Source organism: Trichosurus vulpecula, chromosome 2 (genome assembly GCF_011100635.1).
Source record: "Trichosurus vulpecula isolate mTriVul1 chromosome 2, mTriVul1.pri, whole genome shotgun sequence".
NCBI classification, from domain to species: Eukaryota; Metazoa; Chordata; class Mammalia; order Diprotodontia; family Phalangeridae; genus Trichosurus; species Trichosurus vulpecula.
The window spans coordinates 234,692,800-234,715,726 of NC_050574.1; the positions used below are offsets into that span (position 1 = coordinate 234,692,800).

At 35.2% G+C, this 22,927-nt stretch overlaps 1 protein-coding gene across 2 annotated transcripts in view; it reads right to left on the reverse strand.

Moving 5' to 3' along the window:
• The window catches only part of SESTD1 (SEC14 and spectrin domain containing 1), a 143,460-nt gene that overhangs the window by 84,820 nt on the left and 35,713 nt on the right, over positions 1-22,927 (reverse strand). For both annotated transcript variants that reach the window (XM_036746739.1, XM_036746740.1), the window contains 2 exons: positions 14,931-15,010; positions 5,025-5,133 (listed from right to left, as the gene is read on the reverse strand). In XM_036746739.1, the coding sequence (XP_036602634.1) occupies positions 5,025-5,133; positions 14,931-14,985 (164 nt within the window). In that variant the 5' untranslated portion in view covers positions 14,986-15,010. The remainder of the gene's footprint in view (positions 1-5,024; positions 5,134-14,930; positions 15,011-22,927) is intronic.

Consider the following 22,927-nt stretch of genomic DNA (forward strand, 5'->3'; position numbering starts at 1 on the left):
TATTTCTCTATTGTGTAACATAGATTTCCATATGGAGCAGAGTGCATATATTTATTCTTCTCTTTTTGAGCTAATTCTAATGAAAGTGAGGTTCAAGCACCACCCACCACTCCCCTCCCCATTTTCCCCTCCATTATGAAAGCTCTTCTTTTCATGCCTAATTTAAGTGGAAAAAATGTTCCCCATTCTACTGCTCCTTTCCCCCTTCTCCCAATCCATCTCCTCTTTCTCACCCCCTTCATGATGAGGGTGGGGGTGGGATGGGGAGAATCATCGCAATATAACTGACTCACATTCATACCCTCTATGTCTTCCACTGCCCCAATAATGATAAAGTTCTTAGGAGTTACAATTACCATCTTTCCATGTAGGAATGTAAATAGTTTAACTTTTTTGAGTCCCTTATTTCATACTCACCTTTTATTGCTTCTCATGTCTTGTGTTTGAATGTCAAATTTTCTTTTCAGCTCTGGTCTTTTAATCAGGAATGCCTGAAAGTCCTCTATTTCATCAAATATCTACTTTCCCCCCTAAAGGATTATACTCAGTTTTGTTGGGTAGGTTATTCTTGGTTGTAATCCTAGCTCCTTTGCCTTCCAGAATATGCTATTCTAAGCCAGGGTGGGGAACCTGAGGCCTTAAGGTCACATCTTTGAGACCGCAGGTTTCCCACCCCTATATCTAAGCCTTCCTTTCCTTTAATATAGAAGATGCTAAATCTTGTGTGATCCTGACTGTGGCTCTGTGATATTTGAACTGATTCTTTCTGGCTACTTTCAATACTTTCTTCTTGATATGGGAGCTCTGGAATTTGGCTATAATATTCCTGGGAGTTTTCATTTTGGGATCTCTTTCAGGAGGTAATCAGTGGGTTCTTTCAATTTCTATTTTACTCTCTGAATCTAAGATATCGGGGCACTTTACCTTGATAATTTCTTGGAAATATGACTTCTATACAATTTTTTTGATCAAGGCTTTCAGGTAGTCCAATAATTCTTACATTATCTCACCTCAATCTATTTTCCAGGTCAGTTGTTGTACTGATGAGATATTCCACATTTTCTTGTTTTTTCTTTATTCTTTTGATGCTATTTCATTGTTTCTTGATGTCTCATGGACTCACTAGCTTCCAGGTGCCCAATTTTAATTTTTAAGGAATTATTTTCCTCAAGGGGTTTTTATACCTCTTTTTCATTTGGCCAATTCTGCTTCTTGAGGGGTTCTTTTCTTTGGTAAATTTTTGTGTCTCTTTTACCATTTTTTTCAGTATTTCTTATACTTTTTTTACCAAGCTATTCTCTTTTTGAAATTTTCTTGTGTTATTCTCATTTATTTTCCCAATTTTCCCTTTAACATTCTTCATTTCCTTTTTTAAATCTTCCAGGACTCTTTTGGACTTGGATCTAATTAGTATTTTTCTTTGAGGGATGGTTGTAGATTTTTCACATTGTTGTCTTCTGAGATTTTAACTTGGTCTTGCTTGCCACTGTAGTAGCTTTTTATGGTCAGTCTTTTTTTCTTGTTTGCTCATTTTTCCAGCCTATTTCTTGACTTTGAACTTTATGTTAAAGTTTGACCCTACTCACCTGGAAACGAGGAGGTACTGTCCCAAGCTTAAAGCTTTTTTATGCTGCTAGTTTCAGAGCTAGTTCTAGGGATCTGCACGTTTTTGGTGCTTCCAGGATGGTGGCAAGCCAGGGAGAAGTGTGGTTGCTGTTCTCCTGGTCTCCATTCTAGTTTTACCCAGGAAGGGCCCCTGCTCCCCTGTAGCTGCAAGCTCTACTGCTCCTTTTGGCCCTGAAATTGTGACCAGGTCCCATGCTCCATTATGACTGACCACAAGCACTCCTCTCTACCCTGGAACTGCACATGGACAACGAGGTTACAAATCAGTGCCAGCACTCCTGTATTCTCTTTCTGACTAGTTGTCCAACCCTCTTACCATCTCAGGCCTGAGAGCTCCCAAAGCTCCTGCTGCTGCTGTCACAGCTCACATGCACTCTAAGCCAACCCCCACCCCAGGGTCACAGACTTCTCCTGCCAAGCTCCTAAGTTGTCTTAGGCTGGAAAAATGTCTCACCCAAACCTTTTGTTGGCTTTGCTGATCCAAAGTTTAATTTGAGGAGTTAAAGTTGTTTGGAAGGGAATACTGGGAGAGTTCAGCTGGGTTGTTGCCTGTACTCTACCATCTTGGATCCATCCCTGCAATTTGTTTTCAATTGTCTTAACGATGTTCCCTGATTCCATAATTTATGTCAAACATGCTTTTAGTTGCTTAGTAAAGAAAATAATTTTTTATTTCAATTTAAACATTATTTATCTTTTCATTCTCTAAATCTTTGTTACTTTCTCTCCAAATTCCCAGTTTCCTATAACCAACTCATTACAGGAAAAAGAGGAGGAAGCTAGAAGGACAGTCACAGCAATTCTGGAAACTCCATAGAAAAGTAGATAAATATGAACCCAGTCCTCTGACTAATCCAGTTTATTACCACACTATGGATGACTCTCTTTCTTTTCCTATTCACCACTTCACCCATACATTCTAAAAGGAGGGAGCAGGAAAACCAGTACTTCTCTGATGCCCAAGTGGACTTTTATCCTTTGGAATTCTCACATTCTGATTTATATTACAAACATTTGTGTGCATATTTATTCCCTTTAACAGACAGTAAACTTCTCGAAGGTGGAATTTTTATCTTATTTTATTTTTGTATGCCCAGATCCCAGAGTAGTAGTACCATATACATGGCTTACTGAATTGAACTGAACTGAATTAAACATTGGGAAGGGAACAGGAAACACTCCTTGATTCTAGGTCTACTACCCTAGGCTGGATGCTTTGCATCTGATTTATGACCTCATCACTTAACTGAAATTGTTGTCTACAAAGTTACCAGTGATTTCTTATATGCCAAATCTCATGTTCTTTTCTCAATCCTCATTCTTTTTTAATCTCTCTGCATCATTATATGTTTTTGAACATCCCTTTTTCCTTGATAGTCTTTCTTCTCTGGATATTCATGACACTGTTCTTTCCTGGTTCTCCTCCTACCTGCAAGACCATTCCCACTCAAGTCTCCTGTTGAATTATAATCCATCACATCCCTCCCCTTAACTGTAGGTGTGCCTTAAGGCTCTACCCTGAGCCCACTTTTCATTTCTGTTTACCATTCTCTTTTGGTGAACTCATCAGTTTATGAGTATTTATCATGTTTATGAAGATCACTTCTAGGTCCATATATCCAGCCCTGTCCTCCTAAATTCCAGTGTTGCATCAGCAACTGTCTAATGGACATTTCACACCAGATGTCCTTCCTATATGCCTTTCAAATTCAATATGTCAAAAAGAAAACTAATTCTCCTTTTTTGAAAATCCACCTCTCTTCTGAACTTTCCTACTTTGACCATCTTTTTGGTCACCCAGGATCTTAAATTCAGCGTCATCCTCATTCTCCACTTTCTCTCACTCCCTATCAATTCTCAAGTTTTATCAAGTTTACCCCTGCAACATCTCTCTCCTCATACCTTCCCTCCTCTTCACTCAAACAATTATGAGATCAGACTCACATCACCTGTACAAAGAAGTACCGCAGTCACCTCCCTGGTTTTCCTGCCTCATTTCCCTCCTCTCTACTCCATCCTCCATTTAGGTGCCAAAGTGATATTCCTAAAGCACAGATTTGACCATGTCACGCCTCTGCTGAATAAAATCTAATGGATTCCAATTACTTCTAGGATTAAACAAGAAATCCTCTGTTTGGCATTTAAAGTCCTTTAGAAATGGGCTCCAGCTATCTTTCCAGCCTTACTATACATTACTACCCCTCTCATATTCTATGATTTGATCAACTTGGCAGCTTGCTGTTCTTCATACATTCTATTCCATCTGAGCTGTTACCTGATCTACCTCCTATTCTATACCTGGAAAGCACTCTCTCTTTACTTCTATGGCTCAGAATCTCTAGTTTCTTTCAAAGGCAGTTCAAGTCCCAACTTTTATTTGTTTTTTGTTTTGTTTTTTGGAGAGGGGAAGGCAGGGCAATTGGGGTTAAGTGACTTGCCTAAGGTCACACAGCTAGTAAATGTGTCAAGTGTCTGAGGTCACATTTGAACTCAGGTCTTCCTGACTCCAGGGCTGGTGCTCTACTCACTGTGTCATCTAGCTGCCCCCAAGTCCCAACTTTTAAATGAAGTCTTTCCTGATCTTGCAAGCTGTCAGTGCTTCTCACTCAAAGAATTACCTTGTATTTGTGTGTGTATGTATACATATGCATTGTGCATGTATGTATGTATTCTATATGTGTATAAGAAATATGTGTGTTATGTGGTGTGCATACATACACGCATGTATATATTTACATGTTAGTATGTAAGCTCCTTGAGGGTAGAGACTGTTTCATTTCGGACTTCATGTCCCTGGCACCAAGCAAAGTACCTACTATGCAATTATTCTTACTCATTCCCTATAGACTGAATGATATAGGAAGATTTTCATAAATTACATCAAGGAAGGTCTCAGCTCTTAGGAGTTTTACTCTCTAATTTTTCCTGTTTTTTAAGACAGAAATCTTAAAGGGATTATACCTTTTTCTTGTGAACAACAATAACATATTCTGAATAAAAACCAATGTTGTAAAATAATTATGTATAATAATTTCCCCACAATATCAAGAATATTCCTGCAATATGCTAAAGGAAGCATCCAATTTCTTATATCTTAAAGTGTAATTTAACAGAAAGGGATAAGGAATGTCTCTTAACAAATAAAGGGTCCTTACAACTTAAAGAAACTATGTAATAAATCCCCCTGTATAGCAAATATTCCTTTTATAATATAAATTTAACACAATTACTAACTGATTTAGTATATAATGGACTTTCATTACAAGTTTTTTCAAGCTTTTAAATTACCGAGACACACTTTTTTCCTGCTAAGAGAACAAGAAGATGCTAGGTTTATACTTCAAAAGTAAAAAAATAAATATACTAAAGTTGGAAAAAATGACACCTTTAAGAGTCACCTTGGAATGCTGAGAAGATAGTCTAAAGTAACACTCAATTCGTCCATATTTGTCTGTTCGAGGCATAATGGAATGGTCAGAATGAGGCCACTTCGTCTGTCCTTTCCTCCTGGGAGAGAAAAAAAATTACATGATCTTAGCTTAATTGACACTAGTACTATATGACTAATTCACATCTAGAAACAATGAAAGCAATTACATTTTCAACCTAGCTGTCTTCTATGGTAGTTTTTTTTTCCTCCTCTTTTGCAAGGGATGGTTATGGGTATGGAGAACTCTCAGTATGGGAACTCCATCCCTCATGCAGATCAGCAACTAATCTATAACACATAGTTACAGAGACCTGATTAGAGCACTACAAGATAAAGTGATTTCCTGTACTGAAATAATATGTTAGAGGCAGGACTTAACCCACTTCTTCCTGATTTCATGGCTGGCCCTCTATCTACTACAACTTGCTGCTTTTCATGGCAGCTTGGAATAGCCTAAAAGATGTAAACATCTTTCTACAGGGCAAAAATGAGTCAACAACTGAAAGTACTACAATGAAAACAAACTAAATCCATTACATAATCACGTGGAAAAGAACTAGAAAAAATGTTTCAAAGCAATATAAGAAGTCAGGAATTATTTTCCTATTTTGTCTTTGAATGCTCAGTTTCTAGCACAATTTTGCATACTGTAGGTATTTAGTAACTGTTTTTTCAATTCAACAAACATTTATCATGTACTTATTATTTATAAGGCACTCTAAGAATTTACAGCCTACTACAGGATACTACATGTACATAAATAAATAAATGCAAAGTATAAACAAAGTAACACAAAGCAATTTTAAGAATATGAAAATGGTGATAACCAGGGGGAGTTAAAAAAAAAGATTCATATAAGAAGCTGATGAATTATTTTGAAAAAGCTAGGGATTCTATGAAGGTAATTGGTAAGAAAGGAATGTATTCAAGAAATGGGCAACCATTCTTACACAGCTAAGAAGGTAGATGTAAGGTAGCCCAAAGAGAACAAGAAACAGGCCAATCTGACTGTAACAGAGTTCTTGGAGGTATTAATATGAAATGGCTGGAAATGAAAGGGGAGGGCTTCAAACATACAAAGTATAGATTTTTTAAAATTTTATCCTATGCTCTAGAATTTCTCAATCACTCCCTTATCCACCACAGCTCAGTACTTCTTTCTCTTCCTCCTGTTACTGGTCCACTCTTTCCTCTTTGCTACCTGACCTTCCAAATCTCTCTCCAGCTGAGGTAGCTCTGCATTTTATACAAGTAACTCAATACGTGACCAAGACATCACTCACATGCCTTTAACTGATTCAAAGAGGTGTACCAACTTTGTTCACAACTAGTTCTAATTAACTAATTCAATCAACAAGTGTTCTTACCTAAGAAAAGTAATAGTCCCACTCTTTCACTATGAAAACGAATTAGTATCTAAACAAAAAGATTTAAGTAACTTCTTTAAGTAACTTTTCTCTTCTAAATCCTGTTGTTTCACTTCGGATTCATTTGTACTAAATGAAAAGCAGAAAACTGTCTACCTGCAAACCAGTGTACCACTTACCTAAAATCATATCCATTTTATCCATCTATAATCACCAAAAACCTATTACTTAGAATAAGATTATGCTTTGCACACTGTATGAAGTTGCAGGTCATACTTAACAGATATTTGAAATGAAGACTATTAGTCAATAGAAAATTGGAAACAACATTTAATAACTATATAACTGCCTCACTCAAAACTAATGCAGTATTTCATTTCTTGGGGCAGCTAGGTGGCACAGTGTATAGAGTGCTGAGCCTGGAGTTAGGAATATCCAACTTTCTGATTTCAAATCTGGTCTCAGTTACTTACTAGCTGTATATCCCTGGGCAATTCACTTAACTCTTTTTGCCTCAGTTCCACATCTGTAAAATGAGCTAGAGAAAGAAATGGCAAACCACTTCAGTATGTTTACCAAGAAAACCCCAAATAGGGTCATGCAAAGTCCGACATGACTGAAAAGTAAATGAACAGCAACAATTTCATTTCTTAAAGAATTTAAATAGAAACTATGAAAATCTGAAGCAAAATTTCTTTGCCATTCCACTATGGATTATGTTATTCTCTGCTATATTTCAAGAAAGGCTCCCTCTGGTCTATCTATTCAAGCACGTAAATTCAGGCAAGTATATGAAGAATATCTATTGCTAAATTTCAATATGCTTTTGGACGGACCCTACTAAGCTTTCATATCAACATATCAATGTCAATTTTATATCAATATGTTTATCTAGGACAGAAAGTAGATAGAAAAACTGATCTCAGAGTTAAATAACAGGAGGAAACTAGTCTGGAATTTCTTTGGAAAAACTTCAAAACTCCTTAACTGACCCCAATCTTTCCTTAAAAGGAAAGCCCTCTTTTAATACTAATATTCTACTCATGTGTTGCTATAGGACAGTGATACATGGGATACATCTGCCTCCAAAGAATTAAAAATGGGTATCACACAGAAGACAATGTAGAGAAACATGGAGGATGTGAGTAGTGGTGACATATAATCAATGAAGAACTCCAAATAAGAACTGGTATAAATGAGGTCATAGAGAACTTGTATAACTGGAAAAGAAAACGGTCTGATCACATGGCAAAAATGAGGGCAGTACAGCTAGAGTCCTGCAATGGTATACACACAATGTCAAGAAAAAGCAAGAAAAGCCAGAAGGACCCCATATAGCAAATTTATTTGAGGACATGGACCTGAGTCACAAGGGTGGGCATATATGGGTTACAAATTTGGATCACTGGAGACAAGTCCTACATCAATGAGATAACAGATCCACTTGAGCATTTTGAATGTGGGCACTAACATTAAGTACTAAATACAAGCCCTTAAGTATTGTTTCCATTCCTTTATTTATGGTTATTTTTCCCATATGATTCAGTACCACTACTGCTATGCTTATTTTATACCTACTATTCTATCTGCCTGACCAGATTTATCAAAGAACTCTCACTACTTTCCCCTATTTTTAGTTTAAAACCATAGTAATGATATCAGCTGGTATTTGAGCAATTATACATACCGCATTTCCCCATGTATAAGACGCACCTTAATTTGGGGGCCCAAAATTTGAAAAAAAAAAGTATTACATAAAGTTATTGAACTCAAGTTTAATTCATCATAAAATTCATACAATAATACAACGAAATTCAAGGACCTTCTGCTCATAGCTTTCAGGCATCTTTTCCAAGTCTGGTGCGTGTACGCATGCTTAGTCCATTCCATTTCATGAACCTGAAGCACCAGTTGTGTCCTCCTTTGAAATCAGTAACTTCTTTTTCATCAGCAATTCTTCTTGCCTCATGCTGAACCATCTTTGTGGACACGGGAATTCCAATTGCCCTTTGCTCTTCAATCCATATCTTCAATTACCTCTCCAAATCAGGCCATTTTGCTGACTTGCCATTCATGGCTTTCTTCTGCCATGGCGTTTTCAGTAGGGTTTCTTCTTCTGGTAGCCAGTCTCAGATTGTTTTCTCAGTTGGAGGAGGACCAAACTTAAGTTCAGCAGTACAATTTCCATTCACTTTTGCAAACTGGATCACTTTCAACTTGAATTCAGCACTATATGAAAATCTTTTCTGAGCCATTTCTGGGCAGAACATAGCAAAATGTAACCTAATATACCGGTAACAAATACGAAACAATGAGCGCAAAGACAACAAGCATGAAAAAGTGGGAAATGCAAGTAAAAAAAATCTACAACCACTGTATAAGACACATCCAGTTTTTAGACCCCAAATTTTTCGAAAAAGGGTGTCTTATACCTGGGGAAATACGGTAATCTCCTTCAAAGGAGTAGACTTGGAAAAGTGCTTCGTTTAACTGCCTCTAACAGAAGCAGCACAGTAAGAGTAGAAAGAGTAACAATGGATTAGGATACTCTCTTAACAGGGTAGTTAATTTTCATTTATAAGGGGCAGAAATGTATCAGTGGAGATAGAGAATAAGAGCATTTCCATAGATTTAGTTCCAGATTAGTAACAAAATTCATCTGGAAGAACAAAAGATCAAGAATATCAAAGGAATCAATGAAAAAAAGCTAAAGAAGGCAGACTTAGAAGCTCAAGATTTCAAACTATATTACAAAATAGTAATCATCAAAACAATGTGATACTGGCTAAGAAACAGAGTGGTAGATCAGTGGAATAGATTAGGTAATTAGATATACAATAGACAGTTGCAAATGACCATAGTAACCTATTGTTTGATAAACTCAGTGATAAAAGCTTTTGAGATAGGAACTCAACATTTGACAAAAATTAATACTAGGAAAACGTTTGGCAGAAACTAGGCATAGACCAACACCTCACATCATATACCAACACCTCACACTATATACCAAGATAAGGTCAAAACAGATCAATGATTTAGACATAAAGAATGATATCATAAGGAAATTGCAGGAAGATGGAAAAAATGTGCCTGTCAAATCTATGGACAAAAGAAGACTTTATGACCAAACAAGAGATAGAGAGGATTGTGAGAAGTAAAATAGATAATTTTGATTGCATGAAATTAAAAAGCTTTTGTACAAACAAAACTAATGCAACCAAAATTAGAAGCAAAAGAGGAAACTGGGAAAAACATTTTGCAGCAAATTTCTCTGAGAAAGGCTTCTCTTCTCAAATATACAGGGAACTGAGGCAAATTTAAAAAATAAGAGTCATTCTCTGATAAATGGAAAAAGGATATGAAAAGGCCGTTTTCAGAAGAAATCAAAGCTATCAATAATCATAGGTAAAATGCTCTAAATTACTAATGATTAGAGAAATGCAAATTAAAACAATGCTGAGATACCATCTCATACTTTATTAGACTGGCCAACAAGACAGAAAAGGAAAATGACAAATGCTGAAGAGGATGTAGAAAAATTTGGATACTAATGCACTATTGTGAAATAGTCCAACTATTCTGGAGAACAATTGGAACTACACCCAAAGCGCTATAAAACTGTGCATACCTTTGGATTCAGCAATATCACTACCAGGTCTGTATCCCAAAGAGATAAAAGAAAAGGGAAAATGACCCATTTGTCTAAAATATTTATAGCAGCTTTTTTTTGTGATGGCAAAGAATTAGAAATAAAGGGGATGCCCATCAAGTGGAGAATGGCTGAACAAGTTATGGTAATACAGTATCATAAAAAATGACAAGCAGGATGGTTTCAGAAAAACTTGGGAAGACATATGAACTCATGCGAAGTGAAGTGAGTGGAACCAGAAGAATTTTGTGCAGAATACCAGCAATGTTGTAAGGATGGCCAACTGTGAAAGACTTAGCTACTCTGATCAAGGCAGTTATACAAGACAATTCCAAAGGACCCATGATGTAAAATGTTATGTACCTCCAGAAGGAAAACTGTTGAACTCTGAATGTAGACTAAAGCAGACTTTTTAAAAATTTCTTTATCTTTATTGTTTTATTTTATTTGTCTTCTTTTGCAACATGGCTTATATGGAAATATGCTTTGCATGACCTTCCATGTACAATCGAAATCAAATTGATTATCTTCTTGGGAGTGGGGGGAAAATAGGGGAAAGAATTTGGAACTCAAATTTTTCAAAAATTATTATTAAAAAAATTTTACATGTAATTGAGAAATATTTAAGTAAAAAACAATTTTAAAAAATAATCTGTGCTTAAGTAACATTTTATTTCTAAAAAACATGGAAATATGTATCATCTCAGGAAAATATAAATAAAATAATTTACTGATGTCCTAATGGGAAAAATATATAAGCATTTATATAAATATACACACATATCTGTTTCCTGAAATTAAGAATGATGATCTTTAGAACATAAAGTTGAGGTTAACATTCATAATTTCTGTAAAATATTTATGTCTTATCGTATTTGGCAGAATTATAGATTACCTGGCTATCATCATCTATATGTAATTATTTCTTGATACCCTCGTAGGGTATTAAGGCCTATGCTCAGACCATCATCTTTCTTCTAGGATAAGTTATCCTAATTATCTCATCGTTATGCATAAGAACTGGTCATGATCCTGTAGTTTATCCTCACAAAAGTAAATCTATAGTACACTACAGTAATACTCAATATGTTTTCTGAGATAACAGAATACTATTTGCCATTGTTACCAAAGATTTTGTTTGGGTTATTCAAATATTATAGTTAATAGAGTTACCTACTACACGCAATAAATACACTTTACACTAAAACTATAGATTCTCTTTCTGGTCATTTTGTTTTCATTATGACTGGAGATACTTAACCTTTTGTGAATTTTTCTGAAAAAAGAAACTACTGGTAGTCTGAGTGGTATGGCATTGAATAAGTAAATTAATTTGGGAAGTAATGTCATTTTTATTACATTGCTCAACATATCCACAGGCAATTAATATTTCTCACTGTTTAGGTCCAACTTTATTCCTGCAACGAGTATTATAGAGTTGGATTCATAAAGTGCTCAAAGGTATCTTGGTAGATATATTTCCAAATATTCTATACTTCCTCAAGTTATTTTGAAGGAAATCTTTCTAGATCTTAGGTTTGACTGGTAACATACAAGAATGCTGAATAATATGTGGATTTATTTTATATTAATTATTTTATAATTTTTTGGTAGACTCTTTAGGGTTTTCTAAATAAACCATCATATATTAGCAAAAACTGGTTAATTCTGTTTCCCATTTAATTATACTTAGTTCCTGAATTTCTCTTTAGCTTCTTACTGCCAAAACTAGCAGTTCTAGCACTGCATTAAAAAAAAAATGGGCATTCTTGTTTTTCTCCTAATCTTACTGAAAAGATCTTTTCTCTTATGTATAACATTTGCTTTTGGATTTATATAAGTGATACTAACTATATTAAGGAAAGATCCATTTATTCCTACCTTTTTAATAGAAACAGATGTTGGATTTTATCAAAACCTTTTTTCAGCATCTAGATAGAATTGTGATTTTTGTAATTTGTACTATTGAAATGATTTGTTCTATATCTAGATTTCTTTTCGCTGAACCATCTGCATGCTCCTGATAAAACTCCAATTGAATCATGGTGCATAGTATTTCTAATATGCTGCTGCAACCTACTTGCTAATATTTAATATAAAAATTTTACATGGATGTTCACTGGAGACACTTGCCTATGGTTTCTTTCTCTGTTTTGTCTCTCCTTGGAGAGGGATGTCAAGATGTCAAGATGTCAAGATCATATTTATATCACAGGGATAAAATGGAAAGGTGCCTTCTTTTCCTATTATTAAAAATAGTTTGTGTAATATTGGAATTTGAATGTTTGATAAGATTCACTAGTAAATCCATCTGGCCCTGGAGTGTTTTTCTTTTTCTAACACTGGGTTAGTCTTCATCTAAGTTATCAATTTTGTTAGCAAAAGCCTCTGATAATTTCTTATATTTCCTTATCAGTTTTCCTCTTCTTTAAAAAAAAAAAGAATAGCTAATTGTTTTCCTATTTTATTTGCTTTTTTTCTTAATAAAAAAAAAAGCTCCTAGATATATTTATGAGTTCAATGATTTCTTCACTTTAACCTTTCTTTCTCTCTTAATTTTCACAATCCCTAGTTTTTGTTTAGAGGGTTTTAATTTGCTGTTCAAGCTTCCTTTTTTTTTAAAGTTGGTACCTATTTCATTGATTTGTTCTTCCTCTTTTACTGATAAAAGGATTTAGAGACAGAGTTTCTCTAAACAACTTCTTTTGCTCTATTACAGAAGTCTTGATTTCAGCATTACAATTTTTGGATGAAGTTTTCTACTTTTTTTGTATTATCTGCTCCTTGACACACTAGTTCTTTATAATTAGTTTCTAGTTATTTTTTATTTCTTTCTCCAAGGTTCCTTTATTGAATATATTTGTTATTGCCCTGTGATCAATAAAAAAAAAAACAACAATCCATAGTTAAATTTTTAGTCTGAACAGATTCTTTGGAGAAATGGCTTTTAAACATTTACCAGCACATCACTATGTCCAAAAGTTACTAAATTACACACACGCGCGCGCGCGTGCGCACACACACACACACAGACACCCTATGATTTACCAATGCAAAAGACAGAAGAAAAGGACATATGTACAAAAATATATTAAGTAATGAATGAACACACACAAGAGATAATAAAATAAATGAAAAATAACTTTAAAATATATCTTGAAAGCTGGTATTTAATGAAGAAAGAAAATATTTTATTATTATCTTTATTATTATATTCATTATTATATTTCCTCCAAAACGCAGCCTTCCTTTGAATTTCTCCTGCATCATCATCCTTCCAGTCACCCAAGCTTGCAAGCTTATAATTATCCTCAAGTTCTCATTCTCTCTCACATTACAAAGCTAATCACTTGCCAAGTCTTGTTTCTGTCTCTGCCAACATCTTATTCAACCAATCTATTTGTTCCACTCAAGTGGCTGCCATCCTAGTTGAGGAACTCATCACTTCTCCAAAAGAATGCTGCCATCACCTCCCTTACTTCTAGTCTCTCCCCTTTCCAATATAGACTTCACACGGCTGCCTGGGTTATATTCTTAAAGCTCAGGGCTGGCTATGTCATTCTCCTGGTCAATAAACTCTAATGATTCCTTATAACCTCCAAAAAGAAAAAAAAAACCCTCTGCTATCTAACATTTAAAGACCTTCACAGCCTATCTCTGACTTACCTTTCTAGTCTCACGTTATTACTCTTTTGTTCTATCCAAACTAGCTCTTCTTGCTATTTTTCCACATAAGACATCTAAGCTTGCATCCACATTTTTGCCTACGTTATCCCTCATGCCTGGAATGGATTTCCTTGTCACTTTAACCTTTAAAATCTTCAGTTTTCTTCACAACTTAATTCAAGTGATATTTACTACATGATGCTTTCCCTGATCTCCCAAGTTATTGATACCTCCCATATAAAATTATATACAGTTATATGGGTATACGTTTTCATTCTCTAGAGTATAAAGAATGGAAACTCCTTGAAAGCAGTGTCTGTTTGTTTGATGTTATATCCACAGAACCCAAGATGTAGTCAGAGTACAGCCGAAGGTCATGAGAGAGAGAGAGAGAGACAGAGAGACAGAGACAGAGAGACAGAGACAGAGACAGAGAGAGCGCTGTGAAAGGAATCCATTAGTTAACTTAAATGTCAAGGTAGTTTTCATTCCCCCGAAGCAAAGTCTGCCAATTTCCTCACTGCTCGATAATACAGAGATATCATTAATGGGTTTCCTACACTGAATCCAAAAACAGCAAGTTTGTGAAATTACGTAACTTTTAAAGGATAAACAACAGAAAGCACTAAGCTCCTATGACACTGTTAGCAAGCTATATTAATAAATCATTTTTATTTCCCAATTAATGGTAGAGATTCCTGTTAGAAGTTCAGGTAGACTTTTTTGTGATATCTATCATTCAACTAATCAGATTCAAAATCCTAAACTATTTTAAATGAAAATAATGTAATTAATACTTTATAAATCTCCTGTGTGTTCAAACTTCCTCTACTGAAAGGTGAAGGAAGATAATGATACTATAAAAACTATATTACAAAATCAAGTATTTGGATGCCAGTTGGTCAATTATTCTTGGCCTGTATTATCACATTTTATAAAAGAGGTAAAAATATCAGGATACCTGCCTTGTGAAGGTCATTCTAATCAAATTATAGGACAGAATAAAAAAACTGGCCTGCCCAGATTTTCATTCAGATTAAAAGATTTCTTACAGATACCTTAGAAAAGGGCCCTTATGCAAAAACAAACTACATTTCTGTCAAACTTATCAGAGAAATAAAGTGCAAACAGCTACCTCTGAGTCAAAAAAGATAACAGGTATAAAACATGATTGAAAGAAAAAAAAACATACCAGAAAGGAAGGCTAGTTTTTTCTTCAGAATGGGTAATATTACTGTAGCTTCCATTATACTTCAATTAACTTCTTCACTTCTGAAAAAAAAAAAAAGGAGGTAAACATCAAAGACATGAAAATTACTTAATCATCAAAATATTTACTAGTTTATTGCCAAACGAAGTAGCCTATTTGCTTGTATGAGCATTGTTTTACTTTGAGATCAATGTTTTAGTTACACTCTTAGTTTGGAATATCCTTTAAAAACAAAGACAATACTACTTTATCCCCCTTTTTTAGCTGTAGATGGTATAAGAAATGCTCTTGCTACTAGGTTTTCTACTATTCAAAGTGGGAAATCACTCCCCTGTCAAATTTACTAAAAACTAGGAGTGGCCCTAAGGCAAAATTATGAAGCAGTTTTTTTTCTGTGCCCCTATGACCTTCCATTTCTCCCATCCTGTTCGTATCTCACTATCATCATTGTCCTATTTCTGCACAAGGCCTAAACTAAGCACCTCTATCTTTTCAGTAATCAAGGAAAAAGTCTAATAAATTTACTCACATTCAAAAATTTAGGACTAAATATATTACCCTCCCAAGAAGGTCTGTATTTTCTTTTTTAGGTGTGACAGGGAGAAAGAAATTCAACAGACATTTATTAAAGATGTTTGAGGATGCCAGTGTAATCAACTATACAATAAAGGAAATAAAAGATAAATAAGGTATATTCCTTGTCCTAAAGTAGTTGAAATCTAGTAGAGGGAGATATGCCACCAATATTTAAAATACAAATTAAAATATTTTAAACACATAAGTCAACCCTGGTAATTTTCTACAGCCCACTTACACAGTCTTTCTACTGCCCTTTGGATCACCTGCAATTTTGATTTTTCTGAGATTCTCATGTAACATGATTTGCAGCACATAATAGTATCACTGGGAAGTTATAAGGGATTAAAAGTTGTAAATAATTTGGAGCTTGTGGATTTATATAAAGTCATTTTCCATTATGCCTTTTTATTTTTGTTGGTTACAAGATTTAATGTTTGTGTAAAGATATTTTTTAAAGGAATGTTAGTATCAAAAATGGGCTGTACAGTTCTGTCAAATAGAAACCATCTGGATCTCTTGCTTCTATTGAATTCTGGGCCCAGCTTACTACATCTAGGATGCCCATCTGAGATGTATAGGTTGATGGACTAACTCACCAGGCTATCTTTCCAACTACATGGCAGATTCTGGGCAAAGCACATGTTGTCCTAATGCTCAGAACTTGTATAAAAGCATCATCAAGGATGTGTACCATTAGGAAACGTACGTTAGCGACATACCAAGAATAGAATAACAGATAAGCAGACTGACTGCTGAACTTGGGCCTATGAACTATTAAAAGAATCAGAAATGAATGACAATGAACAAATAAATAAACAGGTTAATAAAGCAAACCAGAAAGTCTCCAGCATGTCGGGTAGATGATCTATGGAAGATTTAAGGAAAAACATGGACAAAAACTGTGGAATATAAGAAGACATAGACTAATATATGTCTACGTACAGGCATATGCTTATATACTTATACATACACACATGTAGACGTCTATGCACATACATACACACGTATGGGTGAGATTGTGTGTATGCGCATATATACAAGCATACATATCTCTACATACATACATACATATATTTCTATGAGATCAGAGAAGGGGAAAATCACTTTCAACTTGAATCATTAAATAAGATTTAAGGGGCTTCTATTTATTTAAATTTTGATAAGGGCAAAGGGAACCTTCCTTATTCCCTTCAAATCACAAAAGTGCCTTCTCTGGCTATACTAGTTACTCAGCTTTACAGTTTTGTGCGCTGACTCTGTCCCATTTCAGGACTGTGTTAATGGATGGCGCACTGAGGTGTAAGAATACCTTCAATGACAAAAAAGTCTGGATCGGAAAATATATTTTTAAAAAAATGCAGTCTTATCATTCCTTCTCTCCTCAGTCTTCATTCCCAACCTTCTTCTTCACTACTGGTAGATGAACTAAGATCCCACTTAACTATGTCATCACACATTTTTGGCTGCTACATCTAACCTCATCACTTCTAAATGTTAGTTTCTGTATGCAATTTTCTTCTCCCTTCTTCAGAATTAACAGCTCTACCTATCCCCTCATAGCAATACCTTCCCACCTATCTGGATCTTCACTCCTCCCAATCTCTCCAGCATCTTCAATTTCTCCCTCTTCATTGCCTTTTTCTCCTCTGCCTCCCAATACACTACATCCCCTTAATGTGGGCCCTGGTATAGCATAGACTATAATCCATCCCTTCCCTTTCACCCAACACAACTCTTTATTTTCCATGACACCCATGAATCTTCCGGAGGAGTTCAACCCAATATGCTGAGGGATTCTCCTCTAGTTCTTTTGACACAATTTGGGACAGAATAAAAGCTCTCCTTCTGTTATTTCTCACACCACCAAATGACCAGTTCACTTTGCTTCCCTGTCATACATTCCTTTATGATATCTTTTATGTTGTTCGTGAGCACAAGTCATCACTTTAGTAGATTTCATTTCACTCTATTCCCCCTTTGCATCTCTCTGGGGCAAGTAGGTAGTACAGTTGACAGAACACTTGGTCTAGAGTCAGGAAGATCTGAGTTCAAATCTGGCCTCACACACTTACTAGCTGTGTGACCCTGGGCAAGTGATGATTTGTCTCAGTTCCTCATCTGTAAAATGAGGACACAATGAAGAAGAAAATGGCAAACCATTCTAGTATCTTTGACAATAAAATTTCATGGACAAAGTCCATGGGGTCACATAGGGTTAGATACAACTGAATGACTAAACAACATGCCCTTTGGCTGATTTGTAATTTTTATTCTTCAGGGATAACATGCAGACATATAGCAAAACTAAACATTGGTGTCAAAAAGATGGCATCATGCTTAACATCATAAATTTTAAACTGGAATGGAAATGTAAAAGTCATCTTCTCCAATCCTCACATTTTTGGTTTTATTTTTTGTTTCAAGAGAAAATTTAGAGTAATTGAAAGTACTGCTCTTTTCCAAATTTAATCCAGCGCTTCCTATTTAATACTATTTCAAGGTCACTGTTCATCATCATTGTTTGTCCAAAATATATGTCCTGAAAGGCCAACTAAAATGTCTGTATATCCAATTAGATATAGTCTAGGTATTAAATATTCTTCATCAGTTTTGATTTTCCAGTGCAGACTGATATGCTGAACATTTATGAATGATTATGAATGGGTTCTGTCATACTGTAATCAGTACAATGTTATCCATAAGTAGTAGTATTGCAGAACTTCACCAACTATAGGAAATCTCTACACAACAGTTACCCAAACACTCTTTGGTTTATGTCTCCCTGTTTTAGGTCTTGCTTGGGAATGACCATCAGAATGTGAATGAATAAAATTATTTGTGTTTCATCTTTCAAAAAAATCCTTTTATGATTTTTTTCACACATGGGAGACATTTAGAGTCAGAAAACCTAGATTCAAATGTCAGCCCTATTACTTATTGAGTGATCTTGGGCAAGTCATTTAATCACTCTGGGTGTCAGTTTCCTTATTTCCAAAATAAGGTAATGGAACTAGATGACTTCTAAGGTTCCCGCCAATTCTAAATGCAGAATACTATAATCTTCCTGGAGGAGAGTTGTAGAAGGTAGCCTGGTGGTATAGTGGAGAGAGCACTTGACTTTGCAGTCAGGAGAACCTGAATTCAAATCCTACCTCAGCTAATTACTAATTGTGTGATCATGGAGAAGTCACTTAATCCTCTTAGCCTCAGTTTCCTCACCTGTTAAAAGGGAATAACAATAGGACCTACTTCAGAGGGTTTTTGCCAAGATCAAAATAGATAAAATAGGTAAAAGTATTTACAAACCTTAAGTGCTCTACAAATTCGAACTACTCAAAACAATTGTTAAAATAATTGTCAAGTAATAAGTATGGTGGTAGCTCGCATTCTATACACCTTGCAAGTAATCGTGTATCTGGTAACAAGTGGTGTGCTAGGGAAAAACATGTATAAAATTCTATTATATTTTCTTACATTTTCAGTAAAAATCATAACATCATATATTTAGAGCTCTTGGCTGTTTAAGCCCTTAAAGATCCTCTAACTCAACCCTCTCATTTTACAGGGAAGGAAAATGAAGCCCAGAGAAACCCAAAGTGCCTTATCCAAGATGATACAGTACTACGTAACAGAACCATGATTTGACTATGGGTCATGAATTCAGAGTTGTTTCTACTGTACCACGCTGCCTCTTGCATGTGTAGATTATTTTCACAAAGATTATACAGAGGTAAGAAACACTGCAGATGGACAGAGTTAGGTTACCTCAATCATCATTCTATAGTACTAATATCAACTTTGATATCTGCAACCATTCAATATCACTAAATGAATCAATTACAAGTTTGTGCCAGGCACAGAGGATTCGAGAATACAAATGAAATGGTCCTCAATTTCAAGAATCTTACATTCTGGAGGTAGGAGAGAAACATAGACCCACATAAGTACCAGGAAATAAACATATATTTTACACCCCCTCACACACACCCCCTATAGATGTGCACACGCGTGCGTGTGTGTGTATAAAATAACAAGATAATTTGAGAGGAAGGTCACTAGTAATTGAGGTAATCAAGACAGTCTGTATATAGAAAGTGATATTTGAGCTATGTTTTGAAGGAAATAGATTCCATCCAAGTCAACACGTCAATAAGCATTACGCACCTATTATATGCTAGGCAATGTGCACAATTCTGGGGATACAAAGACAGGCAAAATAATAATTCCAAGAGGTAAAGAAAGAGCATTCAAAGAGTAATAGACAACCATTGCAAAGCTATGAAGATTGTGAAATCTTAGGGAATGTCATTCTGAGAAACAAGTAGGCTCATATGACTGGACTATAGTATACAGAGGGGAGTAATGTACAAAAAATATGAAAATGTAAGAAAGGGCCAAGTTGTAAAAAGCTTAAAATACCAGAGGGGTTTATATCCTAGATGTAATAAGGAGCCACTGCTGAGTGTCAGTGCTTCACTTGAGGAATATCACTTTGGTGGCTTTGTAGAGGACAGACTGAAGGAGCAAGAGACCTGAGGAAGGTACATCCAAAAGAAGTACCCTGAAAGAATCTAGGCAAGACAGGATGAGGCTGATGGCTATGTGAGTAGAGTGGAGGGGACATACATGTAGGAGAAGCTGCAGAGTTTAAAAAGCAAAAATATGACAACTGATCAGATATGGGGCATGAGTCAAAATGAGGAACTGAGGATGATATCAGTTGTAAACTGGATGACTAGAACCGTGATGCTCCCCTTGACAGTAATAGGGAAGACTGGAATAGAGATGAATAGGAGGAAGATATATGATAATGAGTTCTGTTTTAGACATCAAAAATCCAACATGCCTAAGGGACATTCAGTTAGAAATGTCCAGTTGGTAATAAGAGTTCTGAGAGTTATCTCACACCTGTAGATAACTGTTTTAAGAAATCTAGGAATCCCTAGATATACACAACATCAAATACGATCGATCACCAAAAAAAAATTGATTTTAACAGAGGGAAATGACTGATTAATGCTGTGGGGGTCATTTCAAAATCAAGTGCTACAAATATTCTGACTCTGGACTTCTAAGTATGAGCAAAAATCAAAATCAACAGTAAATCGAAATAAAATAAGAAAATGTGTGAGGCAATTGTGACATATAATTAAAACAACTCCCATCTAACGTATTAAAACTAACTGTTGAGGCTTTAAAAAGATAAAATAACAGTGACACCAGCTATCTCTCACCACTAGGTAAGGAATGTAAAATCAATCTATACAACTAAGAGGACAATACCAAAAGAGCCTAGATCATTCAGTAAACATTTAATCTCCTTGCCAAACAGAAGAGCTACATGAGCCAAGGACAACATAAATTCATTTGTGAAATGTTATGAAGGATAGTTGAGGATTATGAGCAGTATTACTTCATAAAATATGAAACAGTGAAGGGAAAAACAAGTTTGCAGAAAACTAGGAGAAAGAGCCAATGTAAGCAAAATTATTCTGAGTACATATAAGGATGAAAATTAAACAGAAGAGAAATAAAAATTATTCATAAAATTGCTACCACACTTTTCTCCATCAATGACAGTATAGCCATAACACTTGGGCTCTAACAGGAAGGAAGGAAGGAAGGAAGGAAGGAAGGAAGGAAGGAAGGAAGGAAGGAAGGAAGGAAGGAAGGAGAAAAGAATGAGAAAAAGAGTTTCACTAAGCTAAGTATATTCAGAGGAAGTCCTGCTGGAAGTGGCACAGTTTTGAGACTGTTAAGGATTATTTCTCAAGATATCTGAAAAGGAGGATTATGCCAAACATCTAGGGGAAAAAGCACAAAAGGGGAGAAAATATCTGAACTTACTAATCTATATATCTGTTTTCTTATATTTGTAAAAATTTAATATGACTAATCCAATAACATATCGAGGACATTCTTAAAAATATGAGACAAGAACACATGGGCTTTGTTAAATAATGTCACAAAACTGAATGAAAGGTAAAGAGAATACAAGATTCCAATAATTATTGTTGACTATAAAAAACATTTGAGTCAACAGAGCAAAACATCACATAAAGGTTGTATTCCAACAATGTCCTCATACCTATTAAAAAAATAAGACACCTTGAAATATGTAACAAAAATGATAACTTTATTCAATGACACTGATTTTTAAAAACAAAGCATAAAACAAGGACACATGATCACTAAAGTGAATGTACAGCTGTCATAAAAGCTATTTAGCAAAGAATCTTATAGTTTATCCATGAAAAACCAAGCAGATAAAGATAACCCGGTGTTCAGATTATGCTATGCATTTAGATTAATAATCTGTACAACAAATCTACATTTTGGTGAGATAATGGTAATTCAATGATGGTAGAAATCATTTGAGCCTGTAATTGAATGCAAATAAGTGGGCTAGATAGCACTGGAAAACTATCCAGTGCTCTGTGGTGTACTGAGCCTCTACCTGTAGGACAGGAAAGACCCTCCAAATTTATAATCATTATGGTAATAAACACATTGCAAGTTATATAACAATAAAATAGTCAAAGAATAGTTCAAGATGCTATAGGAGATTCACTAAATTACACAGATACGGTTAATTTGTCAGATGAATTGTACATTCATTCTCCCATAGGAGAGTTCATTTCAGACCAGGAAGTCAGAAAAGCTGTGATGAGAATTGGATATTAAGCATGAAAAAAATCAGAACACTGGGAAAGTGTAAGATTGCAGAACATGATTCCTTCACTTGCAAACTGTGAGAAAAAAAGATATTGTCCTTTCTCTCTTTGTTTCCCCAGTACATAGCATAGGACTTTTACTACGTGACCAGCTTCCTCCTCTCGGTCTCATCTATGACCTGCTTTATAATAATTCTGGTTATGGTGTGGTAGCAATTTTTGTAAATATTTTTCATTTTTCTTCTGGTTAATTTTCATCCTTATATGCACTCAGAATGATTTTGCTCAGTTGGCTCTTTCCCCTAGTTTTCTCCAAACCTGTTTTTCCCTTCACTGTTTCATTAAACACACACACACACACACACACAATGTTTGATGCTGGATATACAGATTAAAAAATGACAAGACTTTGTGCTCTCAAAGAGCTTATACTCTAAAACTAGAAATTGTAGAGAATGTGCAGGCCTGCATCATAAGTACAATTTTCTTGCCTGGGAGTTCCCTTTGCCAATGAAATCACAAGTTCACAGTCCCTATCCCTATCCCTTTACAATTCACAAAGTGCTTTTATACATTACTTCCTACAATCCTCAACAACCCTGTGAGGCAAATGTTCTAAATGTTGAGATCCCCATTTTCCATATGAGGCAACTCTAATAAACTGAGGAGGCAGCAGGCTGTGTAAGAACCTTGTCTCAAAGAAGGCTCAAAGAAGGCATTTTGGTT